General features: G+C 45.0%; 1 protein-coding gene across 3 annotated transcripts in view; it reads left to right on the top strand.

The window, feature by feature from the left end:
• Window positions 1–418: 418 nt before the first annotated feature.
• Window positions 419–13,449, top strand: part of Cdk5rap1 (CDK5 regulatory subunit associated protein 1) — a 32,819-nt gene continuing 19,788 nt past the window's right edge. The window contains exons 1-8 of one of the 3 annotated variants that reach the window (XM_040732845.1): window positions 419–523; window positions 959–1,082; window positions 1,950–2,278; window positions 4,263–4,366; window positions 4,976–5,010; window positions 6,727–6,827; window positions 11,469–11,679; window positions 13,053–13,173. In XM_040732845.1, coding sequence (XP_040588779.1) covers window positions 1,969–2,278; window positions 4,263–4,366; window positions 4,976–5,010; window positions 6,727–6,827; window positions 11,469–11,679; window positions 13,053–13,173 — 882 coding nt within the window. In that variant the 5' untranslated portion in view covers window positions 419–523; window positions 959–1,082; window positions 1,950–1,968. Of the gene's footprint in view, window positions 524–545; window positions 677–958; window positions 1,083–1,949; window positions 2,279–4,262; window positions 4,367–4,975; window positions 5,011–6,726; window positions 6,828–11,468; window positions 11,680–13,052; window positions 13,174–13,449 lie in introns of those variants that run through there. The other 2 variants (XM_040732846.1, XM_040732847.1) reach the window with 2 other exon arrangements.

The following is a 13,449-nucleotide window of genomic DNA, read 5'->3' as shown; positions in this document are numbered from 1 at the left end:
GGAGGGCATGTGACAGACAAGGTAGAGTCCCTACTTTCCAGGGGCAGAACACTCCTAAGAGTCCCTCATTTTCTTGGGCAAGGACAGATGCAGACTCTGAGGCTGCCCACGTGCTCAACAATTTCGAGACAGGGTTTCTCCGTGTATCCCTGGCTGTCCTGGAACTCTCTCTGTAGACGAGGCTGGCCTGGAACTCAAAGGTCCACCTGCTCCTGCCTCTCGAGTTCTGGGATTAAAGACGCGCGCCATCACTGCTCGACCCAACCTGGTTTTTAAGCTTTATTTAAAATTTCTTGGTTAGCATATAAATAGCTGGGTTTCATACTCATACCCAAATATTTTTCAAAGCCCGTAGCTTGAGCCTACCAGGCCGGTAGGAAACACTTCCGTTAAAACACCGCTGGCGGAAGTCACGGCGGAACAGAAGTTCCACTCCTCGGCGCGCAGAGGAGGACGCCTAAGCGCGACCCTCACCAGCGGACAGAGCTTCCGGTTCGGACTCGGGATCTGGCAGTTGTGGGAGGTGAGAGGCTTGAGGGGGACTTGCTGCAGGTGACCTGCCGTGGCGTGGGCGGGCTCGCCGCGTCCAGGAAAAGCCAGGAGCCCTAGGGGAAGGTGCCACTGGGCGGCGTGAGGCGTTGAGAGAGGCCGCTGCGAATGTAGCTCAGTCCCTACTGTATGTCCTACTTCTGTATGTCCTTGGTCAAGGCACCGGTTCCTTCCGATCCCTAGCCTCTCCCCTGGGGAAGCAGAGATTGGGGTCGGGTCGGCCTTGCTGGGTGGCTATGGGGGTTCTTGTGGACGTGCACGCAGAGCCCCTGCCACGCCCATCAAGATCTACCCAATCACGTGCTTGGATATGGCTGGCGGTTCCGCCCCCTCCACTGACTTGAAGAGCTCCGCCCGCCCTGCGCTGTGCTGTGCAAACCTTTAAGCTTGCATTTGATGCCTCCACCAGGTTCAACAGAGGATCGCTGCCCCATCTCAGTGCTCATAAAGAAGGCTCCCAGATCGGGGCTTGCCTGGCTAGGCAGCAGTCACATTGACTCGTAAGGTCCATACTGTGAAAAGACGTGTGGGCTGTAAGTGAATGGTTGCTGAAGTCTCTTTGGGTCGTTCCCCCGCCACTCCCCCACCCCCCACCTCTTTAAAAGTAGTGTGTATGTGTGTGTGTGTGTGTGTGTGTGTGTGTGTGTGTGTGTATGTGTGTGTGTGAGTGTGCTCACAGCTTGTGATAGTCAGGTCCATTCCTCTCTCCACCGTCAGTTCTTTCCATTCACGGTGGGTTCAGGAGCTCCAACTGAGGTTTTCAGACTTGAGCCGCGAGCATTTTTACCCATTGAGCCATCATGTACGAGAGGGTTCTTCTCTGTGAAGCCTTGGCTGTTTTAAAGTTTACCCTGTAAACCAGGCTGTCCCCTACCTCGCAGATGCTGGGATTAAAGGCGTGTGTTGCCACGCCCAGCATGAGAGACTAAGTTTTTAGAGGCCTTTCTAAGTTGTCCGGGCAGGCCTGGAACTCCTGGGCTCAAATGATCATCCTGCCTTAGCTTCCCAAGTCACTGAGACTGCAGTTCTACCATGCTTGGGTTAAGGTAAACTATCAAGAGTACCTTTGAACTGGATATGGTGGTCTTTGCTGGCATTCTAGTACTTGGGAGACAGAGGCAGGAGGAATGAGGAGAGTTGGTCTAAACCATATATCAATATCTCAAAAAAAAAAAAAAAAGAATGAACAAACAAAAGCTAGTCCGGGCTCCCCTCTCCCCCAGCCTGGACTACACAGTGAGTTCCAGGTCAGCTCAGGATAATGCTAAGATTGTATCAACACCTCTTATGCCCCCATCCTGCCCCCAAAGCTTACTCTTCTGCTTTTGTGATGGTGAAGTGTCCAGAGTAGCACCTGTATAGAGTGTGCAGTAAATGTCGGTGTGTCTCACTCTTTTCAGATTGAGGACTGCAGGTGCCATGCAGCCTTTGCAATGTGTCCTCCAAGCGCATAGGTCTCTAAAGTGGGGGCCGATGAGCTCTGTGTCCTGGCTGCTGCTCAGGACCTGCAGGGCACATGGCAGTGTCCCCAGCTCTTCATGTCTTAGTCCAGAGGGGCAGAGCTCAGGAGGCGTTGAGAAGGATTTCAGTTCGAGGCTAGCCGCCGGACCAACTTTTCAGCATTTTTTAAGAAGTGCTTCAGTTCTTCAAGAGAAACCATCTTCTCCAGAAGTGGAGGACCCACCCCCCTATCTCACAGGGGATGAACTTCTAGGAAGGCAGAGAAAAGGTTAGTTTTACTTCTCCTTCCCTTTGGCTTCCTTCCTTTCTCCGTTGCAGCCTCTGTGGCTCGACTGCTTTAGCAGTGTGGACAGGTTGCTCAGCTACAGAATCATCAGGCTCTCCCAAGCAGCATTAATGTAAAGAAGCTGGCCTGGGGGAGAAGCGTGTGGTGCTGTCATTGCTTAGTGTGCATGAAGCTCTGAGCTCCATCCTCAACCCCTCAAAAGAGAAACTAGAACTCAACGCTGTGCACACAGGAATTGGAGTCCTCTCTTTGGTTGCTTTTGGAAATACTATAATCTGAGTTGTAATTACAGTTTTTAAAGTTCCATTTAAATATCATCATTTACTCTATGTGTATGTGTGTGTGGCACATGTGGATGTCAGAGGACAACTTGTGAGACTTGGTTGTGTCCTTCTACCACGTGCCATCAGGCTTGGTGGCAGAAGCCTTTAGCCATTGAGCCATCTTGCTCAACCCTGACCCTTCCTTTTGAATCTGGGTCTTGCTATGTAGCCCAGGTTAGTCTAAAACTCATAATCTTCTTCCTTCAGCCTCTTTTTTTTTTGATTTTTTCGAGACAGGGTTTCTCTGTGGCTTTGGAGGCTGTCTTGGAACTCGCTTGGTAGTCCAGGCTGGTCTGGAACTTACAGAGATCCGCCTGCCTCTGCCTCCCGAGTGCTGGGATTAAAGGCGTGCGCCACCAACGCCTGGCCCCTTCAGCCTCTTAACTTCTGGAATTACTGATGTCTGCCATCACTTCTGGTTTAGAGTTTTATTCTTGGGGCTGGCAAGATGACTCAGAAGTTGCTTGCCATCAAGTCTGATGACCTGAGTTTGATCTCTGGAACCCACAAGTTAAAGGAGAGAAATTACTACCACAGATTGTCCTTTGACCTTTGAACTGGTGCCATGGCATATGTGCCCCCCACCTTCCAAAATATATAAAAAAAATTAGCTAGGCCTGTGGTAAACACCTTTTATCTCAGCATTTGGCAGGCAGAGATAGAGCAAGGCTAGCCTGGTCTACATAATGAGTTCTAGGCCAGCCAGAGCTACATAATGAGACCCTGGCTTAAAAAAAAAAAAAGAAAAACTGATGTTTCTTCCTATTTTGTTTTGCTTTTTGAGAAAGAATTTGTGTCTTTAGTCAGGTTTGCCTGGAGCTCACTGTGTAGCTCATGCTGGCTTCTAATTCATGATGATCCTCCTGCCTTGGCCCCCCATGCCTGGCTTCTACTTGGAATAATAGCCTACTGGTGGTATTGGTGTTGTAACTAGAAATATAATGTGAAAGGGTCTACCAAAATGTGAAATTCATGTTTTGGAACTTGGTATAAATTTATATTTTTACTTCATAATGTGACCATGTCTGCTTTGTTTTTTTTTTTTTTTTTTTTCCTGTGGTGTTTGTACCCTCTGGTCAGTTCTACTGTTTTCAGAGGCAAGAGAACCTCTTTGTTAGAGGGAGGACTGTAATATAGGGATTTGAAATTAGTTCTTCCTCAGATGGATAAAAATGATCATTAGTCTTCCCTGTTCTAGTTGTTTCTGTAGCCCTATTCCCTTATTTCTTTTATTTTTTGGGGGGGGGGTGTTTCAAGACAGGATTTCTCTGTGACTTTGGAGGCTGCCCTGGAACTAGCTCTTGTAGACAAGGCTGGTCTTGAACTCACAGAAATCCTCCTGCCTCTGCCTCCTGAGTGCTGGGACTAAAGGCATGCGCTACCACCACCTGGCTCCTTTATTTATCAATGGGGCACAATTCCCCTGTTTTAAACACCCTGTTTATAATAGGCATGTGTACATGATGCTATATTTCCTTTGTTCTAAAAGGCTATTACTAATTTGGGCAGCCGATGGTGTTTTAGGGTCGAGGCAGCAGGGGACTTTGTGGATAACAAGTTGCCTTAGGTGTCTCTGAGTACTTTGGGAAGGAGGCTGACGACCCACGTGACCCTCTGCCTACTCAATCTACCTTTCATTGCAGTCTACCTCGAGACCTATGGCTGCCAGATGAATGTGAATGACACAGAGATAGCCTGGTCCATTTTACAGAAGAGCGGCTACCAGCGGACCAGCAACCTCCAAGAGGTGCTTGCATCCCCTGCTTCCCTGTTTCCTGGACCTGGGCTACCTGCCTTGGTGCAGGTTCTTAGATGCAGTGAGTCTTGGGGGAAAGGATGTTGCCTGCTGAGTTAGTTCCTTTGAGTGACGTGTACTGTAGTAGGACTGGCATGTGCCGGTGTTCTAGCTATTTTGAACTTTCATGATGCTGTTGATCTTCAGGAAAGGGGTTATCAGACTTGGTGTGGTCACATGTGTCTGTAATCCAGCCTTGGGAAGTGGTGGCAGGAGGATCTGGAATTTGAGGCCATGTTGACTATAGGGCATAACAGAGTAGCCAAACTCAATTCAACCGAACCAGAGCAAAACAAAGAGATCTTGTGGAGTGAAGGTGAGGCTTGAGGAGTTAGTGCATAGTGGGTAGAGCTTTTCCCAGGAAGTTCTGGAAGGAGATGGTGGTGATGGTTGCACTATAGTGTCCAAGTGTTCTTATTATAGCACTATCCTTAAAAGTGGTTAAAATAAGATTCATGTCTGTTTTACCATAATAATAGGAAAAGAGCAGGTGGGCTGCATGGTAGTGATTCTGCAAGGCCAATGTCAAAATTTATGTTTCTTTTTCTTGTTCTCCATTAGGCTGATGTGATCCTTCTTGTCACGTGCTCTATCAGGTACAAATTTGTTCTTTCCATAGGGAGTGAATAGATTGTGTACAATCATGTCAAGGAGGCTTACTTATGGAGATGAGCCAATGCCTCGAGGTCACTGAGAGTTAAGGGTTTTTCTGTAATAGAGATAGTCTTGATACAAGTGGCTGCCGTGTGCTGAGCATGTCCTGTGTGTTTGGCCCCATGTGTACAGTATATATGGATGTATTAGTGTAATTCTCACAGGAACAATTCTGTGAGGTTTTCTTTTTTCTCGTACTAAATACCAAACCCATTTTATCTGGGCATGGTAATATACACCTGTAATCTTTGCACTGCAAAAGTTGGGAGGATTGTGAGTTCTAGACCAGTCTGGACTACACAGTGAAATTGTCTAAAAAGCAAACAATAGTCACAAAAATGCCCAAACCAAGCTATACATTATATAGAATTTTTAAACTCAAAATGCTGAGGTCCCAAATTTCTTAAAGTTTTTTGGCTACTAATGGCATATTCTTTTTTTTGTTTGTTTGTTTCTTAAGATAGGGTTTCTCTGTGTAGCCCTAGCTGTCCTGTAGCTAGCTCTATAGACCTGGCTGGCCTCAAACTCATAGATTCACCTGTCTCTGCCTCCCAAGTGCCGGGATTTAAAGGCATGCGCCACCACCACCTGGCTCTAATGGCATATTCTTATAATATATACCTGATTTGAGTTGTAACCAATGGTTGGGAAACAGAATTCTGAAAAGATATGAGTGGTATCTTCAGAGCTTGTCAAGAAGTACCAGATCATAGAAAGTTCATCAAAAGGGATAGACTGGAGAGATGGCTTAGCAGTTAAGAGCACTGGTTGCTCTTCTAGAGGACTCAGGCTGAATCTGTAGCACCCACATGGCACCTTAGAACCATCTGTAGTTCCAATTCTAGGGGATCAGATCCTTCTATAGGCACCAGACACATGGGTGGTGGGTGCACACACATGTAGGCACAATACCCATACATTTTAGAAATGAATTAAAAAGTGAACACTCTTTTTTTGTTGTTTGTTGTTGTTGAAGGCATGTTAGTGTTACTATTTCCGCAGCTGCCTTTAACATTAGCTTGTTAATCTGACACATTTTTTTATGGGACCTGTGGAATGATACTGACCTGGTTATTATGAGAGATTTGGAAATGAACCTTCTATCATAAACCCAGGCTTCAAAGAACTTGGTCTCACATGGGCACTAAGACAGGTGTATAACTAGTCTACTAACATCTGATGGAAAATATTGAGTAAACATCATATAAACTGGGGTGGTGGTTTATGCCTGTAATCTCAGTACTTGGGTAGTCAAGAAATATGGGTGAGTTTGAGGACATCTCAGGCTACATAATGTGTTCTAGGCTAGCCTGGTCTACAGAATGTGTGGAACAACAAAAACAAAATTCCAAGTTCAGGAGAAGTAGAGTTAAGGTAGAGGATACTTGAAGGGAGGAGAGCCACCGAAGAGTTGGGGAAGGGCTTGTGAAGAATGCAGCTTTTTGGGTTTGTTGAAAGGCTAGTCTGGATTTTGAGATGTGTGGGGAGGATGTTGTTAGAGGGAAGAGGATGATGGCAAGTGGTGCTTTCCCAGTTTGCCTCCGTGCACCTTCCCTGAATTCAACGTAGATGCTTTGAAGGGACTCAGATGGCTTTCGATTTCTCCCCGCTGTCCTGCTCTCCTATCTTGCTCACTTTTGCCTCTTTGGGTTTTGTAGGGAGAAGGCTGAGCAGACCATCTGGAACCGTTTACATCAGCTGAAGGCCCTGAAGACAAAGCGACCACGTTCCCGGGTACCTCTGAGGATTGGGATTCTAGGTATCCATTCATTTTCAGATTTTTTCTTTTTGAGACTTGGATTTCTAGAGTTTTTTCTTTAGAGCAGTGGTTCTCAACCTTCCTAATTCTGCAACCCTTCAGTACAGTTTGTCATTTTGTGGCCCCCCCATAGGTTGAGAATTGGTGCTTTAGAAGCCTGGATCACAGGGTGTAAATTAGCCGTATCTACCCCATGCATCTCTCTCTTTTTTTTTTTGTTTTTTCGAGACAGGGTTTCTCTGTATTGCTTTAGAGGCTGTCCTGGAACTCATCGGTATACCAGGCTGGTCTCGAACTCACAGTGATCCGCCTGTCTCTGCCTCCCAAGTGCTGGGATTAAAGGCGTGCGCCACCAACGTCCGGCCCCATGCATCTCTTTTAGTTGATGTTAATCTCTTTTACTTGATGTTAGAGATTGCAAGATTAAATGAGATGAAGCTCCTAAAAGCTTTTTGTAGTACTTAGAAACAATCCCATCTCTTGGAAGGCAGAGGTAGGTGGATTTCTGTGAGTTCGAGGCTAGCCTGGTCTACTGAGTGAGTTCCAGTACAGCCAGGACTGTTTCACAGAAACCCTGTCTCAAAAGAAAACAAAACAAAAAAACAAAACAAAACAACAACAACAAAAAAACCCAAAACCAAAATAAAAAACAAAAAACCAACCAGCCAGCAAACAAAAAGACCTCCAAAAGAATATGATAATAGTGTTCCATGAGGGATTTAACAGCTTGCATTTAGCAGGGTGGTAGTGGTGCATGCCTTTAATCCCAGCACTCAAGAGGCAGAGACAGGCAGATCTCTGTGAGTTAGAGGCCAGCCTGGTCGACAGAGTGAGTTCTAGGACAGCCAGAGTTGGTACACAGAGAAACCCTGTCTCAAAAAACAAAGCCAAACAAACACAAAACAAAAGGAAAGAAAGAAAGAAAGAGGAGATGCTCAGATAGTGATGTGTGCTTCCTAGAGCCTGATGCAGTTCATGTAGTACAGAGAGAGCGATGCAGGATCAGCATTTGGAGTCTGGAGGACAACGTGAATTTCCAGTGTAGTTTCCTGTCATGTGAACTACTGAAGCATGCCCAAGTGAAAATCCAGGTCTGTCTTGACCAATATGGTAGTCAGTAGTCACATTTAAAATACAATTTCAAGAATGCACTTCTTCCTTTGCATCAGACACATTTCAGCTTCTTAGTAGACAGCCACAGCAATAACTTACTATTTTACTTCCCCTCTGGCTACTGGCATTCATCATTCTATATTCTGTTTTTGGATATATTAGGTACTTCCTATAAATGGATTTCTGCAATATTTGTCTTTGTATACTTGGATGTGTCACTTTGCATACCATCTTTAAGATTCTTATGCTATATGTTATGTTTTGTGGATGGGGTGGTGGTGCTAGAATTTAAACCTAGGATTTCACAAGCTAGGAAAGTGCTCTACCACTGAGCTATACCTCCAGTCTCAGTCTTTTTCCTTTTAAAGCTTGAATAATATGCCATTTTTTCTCTGTGTGTGTGTGTGTGTGTGTGTGTGTGCGTGTGCGTGTGCGTGCGTGCGCACGCGCGCGCGCGCGTGTGTGTGTGTGTGCATGCACATGCGTGCCTGTGTGCGCATAGCTTTGAAGCCTGTGCTAGAACTTACTCTGTAGACCAGGCTGGTCTCGAACTCACAGAGATCCGCCTGCTTCTGCCTCCTAAGTGCTGGGATTAAAGGCGTGCACCACTACTGCCTGGCTTGTCATTGTGTATTTATGCTACTTCTTTTTTTATATCTGTTCATTGGGTTGTTTGGGTTGATTCATTTAAGCTGTTTCCACCGTCTTTGTTTTGTGTGAGATACGGTCTTGCTGTGTAGGTCTGCTGGTGTGGTATTTGGTATGTGACTTTGAGATGGCTTCAGAGGCATGGCCATGTTCCTGTTTTAATCCTCCAAGTACTGGAATTACAAATTTGTACCACTTTGTTTGTCTGTGAATACTTTTTAAAATAATTTTTTAAAAAAGTTGTAACTTATTTGCCTAGTGTGGGCAATAGCATGCTAATGGAGGTCAGAGAACAACTTAGAGAAAAGTTGGTTTCTCCTTCTACCGTGTGGATCCCAGAATGAGACTCAGATGGCAGGCTTACTTGCAAGCCCCTTCACAGGCTGAGCCCTCTCACTGGTCCTGGCTGTGAATAGTTTTTAATTGTTTTTACAGGGAGTGCCTTAGTTTCATTTTTGTTGCTGTGATGAAGCACCCTTTCCTAAAGGGAAGGAAAGTTTTTTTGACTTTACAATTCCAGGTTATAATTTATCATTGAGGGGAAGTCAAGGCAGGAAGGCAGGGAGTCAAGCAGCTAGTCACATGACATCCACAGTCAAGGCAGAGAGAGAATATACACATCATTTCTTCTCCCTCCCTCCCTCCCTCCCTCCCTCCCTCCCTCCCTCCCTCCCTCCCTCCCTCCCTCCCTCCCTCTCTCTCCTCTCTCTCTCTCTCTCTCTCTCTCTCTCTCTCTCTCTCTCTCTCTCTCTCTCTCTCTCTCTCTCTCTCTCTCTCTGTGTCTGTCTTTTTGTCTCTTTGTCTCTCTCGGTTTTTTGAGACAGGATTTCTCTGTATTGTTTTGGAGGCTGTCGGTCCAGCCCGGCCTCGAACTCACAGAGATCTGCCTGCCTCTGCCTCCCGAGTGCTGGGATTAAAGGCGTATGCCACCACCGCCTGGCTTAAACGTTATTTCTTGTTGACTTGCTTCTGTTTAGCTACCTAGATTCACTTTACTCTTACACACTTTGGCCCTTGGCTATGAAATGATGATGCCACATCCAGAGTGGACCCTCCCACCTCCATTAACAGTCAATGCCATCCTCACAGACATGCCCAAGACCAGCCAGATCTAGACAGTTCCTCAATTAAGACTCATCCAAGGTGAGCCTAGGTTGGGTGAGCATGACAGCTTACACTATGGGGCTAGGGTGGAGAGATGGCTCAGTAGTTAAGAGCATATGTTGCTCTTCTAGAGGACCTGAGTTGGTTCCCATGTCTGGGTCACCTGAAACTCCAGTTCCCTGAGGTATCCAGTGCCCTCTTCTGTACTATGCAGGCACCTGTACTCATGTGCATCCCCATCCCAATACTTATAAAAATTAAAAAAATTCGTTTAACTTTATTTTATGTTCATTGGTATAACGGTGTCAGATCCACTGGAACTGGAGTTAGAGATAATTATGAGCTGCCATGTGAGTGCTAGGAATGAACCTGGGTCCTCTGGAAGAGCAGCCAGTGTTCTCAACCGCTGAGCCATCTCTCTAGCCCCTAAATTTTTTTTAAGTCATTCTTTTTTTTTTAAGATTTATTTATTTATTACATGTATATAGTGTTCTGCCTACGTGCTGGAAGAGGGCACCAGACTGAATCGTAGATGGTTGTGAGCCATCATGTGGTTGCTGGGTATTGAACTCAGGACCCCTGGAAAAGCAGTCAGTGCTCTTAACCTCTGAGCCATCTCTCCAGCCCCCGCCCCTAAATTTTTTAAAAGTTTTTTTAATAGATGATAGTTTATCCCTCCCTCCCTCCCTGCCTCCCTCCCTCCCTCCCTCCCTCCCTTCCTCCCTTCCTTCCTTCATTTGTTAAGTATACAATGTTCTGTTAGCATGTATCCCTGCATGCCAGAAGAGGGCACCAGATCTCATTGTTGTAAGCCATCATGTGGTTGCTGGGAATTGAACTCAGGAGCTCTGGAAGAGCAGTCAGTGCTCTTAACCTCTGAGCCATCTCTCCACCCCCCCTTTTTAAAAAAAAAATTAAAAAAACCCCACCAAACTATAGGGCTGGAGAGATGTATCAGCAGTTAAGAGCATATATTGTTCTTTCAGAGGATCCAAGTTTGGTTCCCAGCATCTGTGTTGGGCAGCTCACAACTGCCTGTAATTGCAGACCCAGGGGATCCAACACCCTTTACTGAATTCCACAGGCACCTGCACTCATGTGTGCATACTCATACACAAACACACATTCACATAAACAAAAATAATAAAACAATCTTTAAGGAAACCCCAAACAACTAGCCATTCCAAAAAGTTTGTAAAAGGTATGGTAATGTTTTATAGTCTTAATAAAATGATGGTTTGGGGGGGGTACAAATTTTATCAGTGTAATTATTTATATAATTTCTCATGGGTTTAGCAAGTATTGTGGGCTGAAAGAGAAAAAAGCATTAAGTATAGTTGTAAATGTACAAACAGACTTCTGATGTAAAAATATCTTTCATCTTAGTGGTTAGTAATTTTTAACTGAGAAAAGGTGGTTCATGTTTGAGAGGCTCTTGAGGGTTAGGGAATGCAGCTCACTCATAGTGTGCTTGGTTAGTATGTGGGAGGCTCTGACTTCCACCTCCAGCAATGATGGAAAAAATGGGGGAAAGACTTTTGGATGCCTCCCTGCACATTCCAGGGATTTAATGGATTTGCTCTGACTATTTCTATGGTTTTCTTGTATTTGAAGATGTGGGTTCAGTTGTATGGGTCCAGTTTGAAGGGTAATACTAAACTTAGAGAAGTTTTCTATCCTGTGGTCTCCAATGCAAGTTATAAGTCATGTGCACTGCACCAAAGCCAGGAAAACAGATGAACTGCAGAAGAGGTACTAGTTTCTTTTGCTTCCTAGGCTGCATGGCTGAGAGACTGAAGGGAGAGATCCTCAACAGGGAGAAAATGGTAGATCTCTTGGCTGGACCAGATGCCTATCGAGACCTTCCCCGGCTGCTGGCTGTTGTGGAGTCAGGTCAGCAGGCAGCAAACGTGCTTCTCTCTCTGGATGAGACCTATGCAGATATCATGCCAGTCCAAACAAGCCCCAGTGCCACTTCTGCCTTTGTGTGAGTCATTATGTGAGACGTGGGGGATGAGCATGTTTCATCTTCTTATGTTGAACATAAGGGAAAGGAATGCATTTGAACAGTTATGGTACAACATGCAGAAGCCAACATGTGATATAGTAAGGCTCCCTCACATCCCTCATCCCTGCTTTCTTAGGCCGTTTCTCAAAGATTTCCATGTCAAACCTTCTTATTTAATCTTTCTAGAAGTATTCCTAGTATATGCAGTCATATACACTTACCTTCCTTTTAAAACAAATATTATTGTTCTATGTTTAATTTCACTTAAGGAACACCTTGGGCTTTCTTGATAGAAAACTTTTTTTTTTAAAAAGCTGCTGTAGTATAACAATCTGAAGCCAAAGCACGAGGATTGTTGTGAGTTTGTGGTCACTCTGGGTTTGATTAGCTCCAGGCTAATCTGTGTTATTTGAAAAGCACTTGTCTTAGAAATAGAAAACAGCAGCTGGGAAGAGGCTCATACCTATAATTCTAACAGTTGGAAGCATGAGGCAGAAATATTGCTTGCTGTGTGTTCAAGGGCAGCCTGGGCTCTATACATGTACCAGGCAATTGAGAGCTCCATTGAGAGACCCTGTGTTGGAAAACCAAAGCTAGAGTCAGATATGATGATATATGTCTGTAAACACAATACTTGGAAATGGAGGCAGGAACATCAGGAGTTCAAGATCCTCATCCATGTTTTTTGCTACATACAAGTTTATGTCTAGTCTGACCATAGAAGACCCTGTCTCAAAGAAAGATTGTATGAGAAATGCAAACTATATTTTATTTGTTTATTTTTTGTTTTTGTTTTTGTTTTTCGAGACAGGGTTTCTCTGTGTAGCTTTGGAGCCTATCCTGGTACTCACTCTGTAGCCCAGGTTGGCCTTGAACTCACAGAGATCCTCATGCCTCTGGCCCCGCCTCTCCCAGTGCTGGGATTAAAGGTGTGCGCCACCAACATCTGGCCAAACTGTATTTTAAATTCAGGATCTTTTTTTGTTTTGTTTTTTTATTTTTTTGAGACAGGGTTTCTCTGTGTAACAGTCTTGGCTTTCCTGGAACTCACTTTGTTTTCAAGCTCTACATAAAAATTCCAACTAATGGTACCTATCGAAACAGTAGAAACTCCACAGGGCTGAGTCAGACCTCTTCCCCACACCACTGTGCCTCCTCACCAACATGTCTACCAGCTGCAGTCTGGGTCATATCCTGTGATCATATACTTACAGATTTCACATTAGTTCAGTGTGGGCTTAGAGGCAGGAGGATCCAGAGCCAAAGAAAAATCCCAAGAGAGCTGTAGAGTTGGGATATGCTAAGATAGCGCTGCTCCTCTGTTAACTGTGTTCTGGTACTTTCTTCCCTAGATCAATCATGCGCGGCTGTGACAATATGTGCAGTTACTGTATTGTTCCTTTCACTCGTGGCCGGGAGAGGAGTCGGCCAGTTGCCTCTATTCTAGAGGAAGTGAGGAAGCTTTCTGAGCAGGTGAGGCTATCCAAGCTTTCTTCGTATGAGCATGTTCTGGGCAGGCTGAGGATAACCTTTCTAATTTTGTAACCTGTCCTGTCTCTTCTACCTCTCCCCGATCCACAGATAGTTCCATCACTGGTAGCTTGTAAAATCTCTATTTTTACTTGCCTAAATGCTAAAGTTATCCCCTCCTCCCCATTTTAAGTTCTCCTATAGTACAAAACTCCTTTAGGATAGATATATTCTGTTTTAGGGATAGAGATGGTAACAGAAACCTGCCTTTACTTCCTG

This window comes from Mesocricetus auratus, unplaced genomic scaffold (genome assembly GCF_017639785.1).
Source record: "Mesocricetus auratus isolate SY011 unplaced genomic scaffold, BCM_Maur_2.0 Super-Scaffold_100028, whole genome shotgun sequence".
NCBI classification, from domain to species: domain Eukaryota; kingdom Metazoa; phylum Chordata; class Mammalia; order Rodentia; family Cricetidae; genus Mesocricetus; species Mesocricetus auratus.
This window is presented reverse-complemented; position numbering and strand designations above follow the sequence as displayed.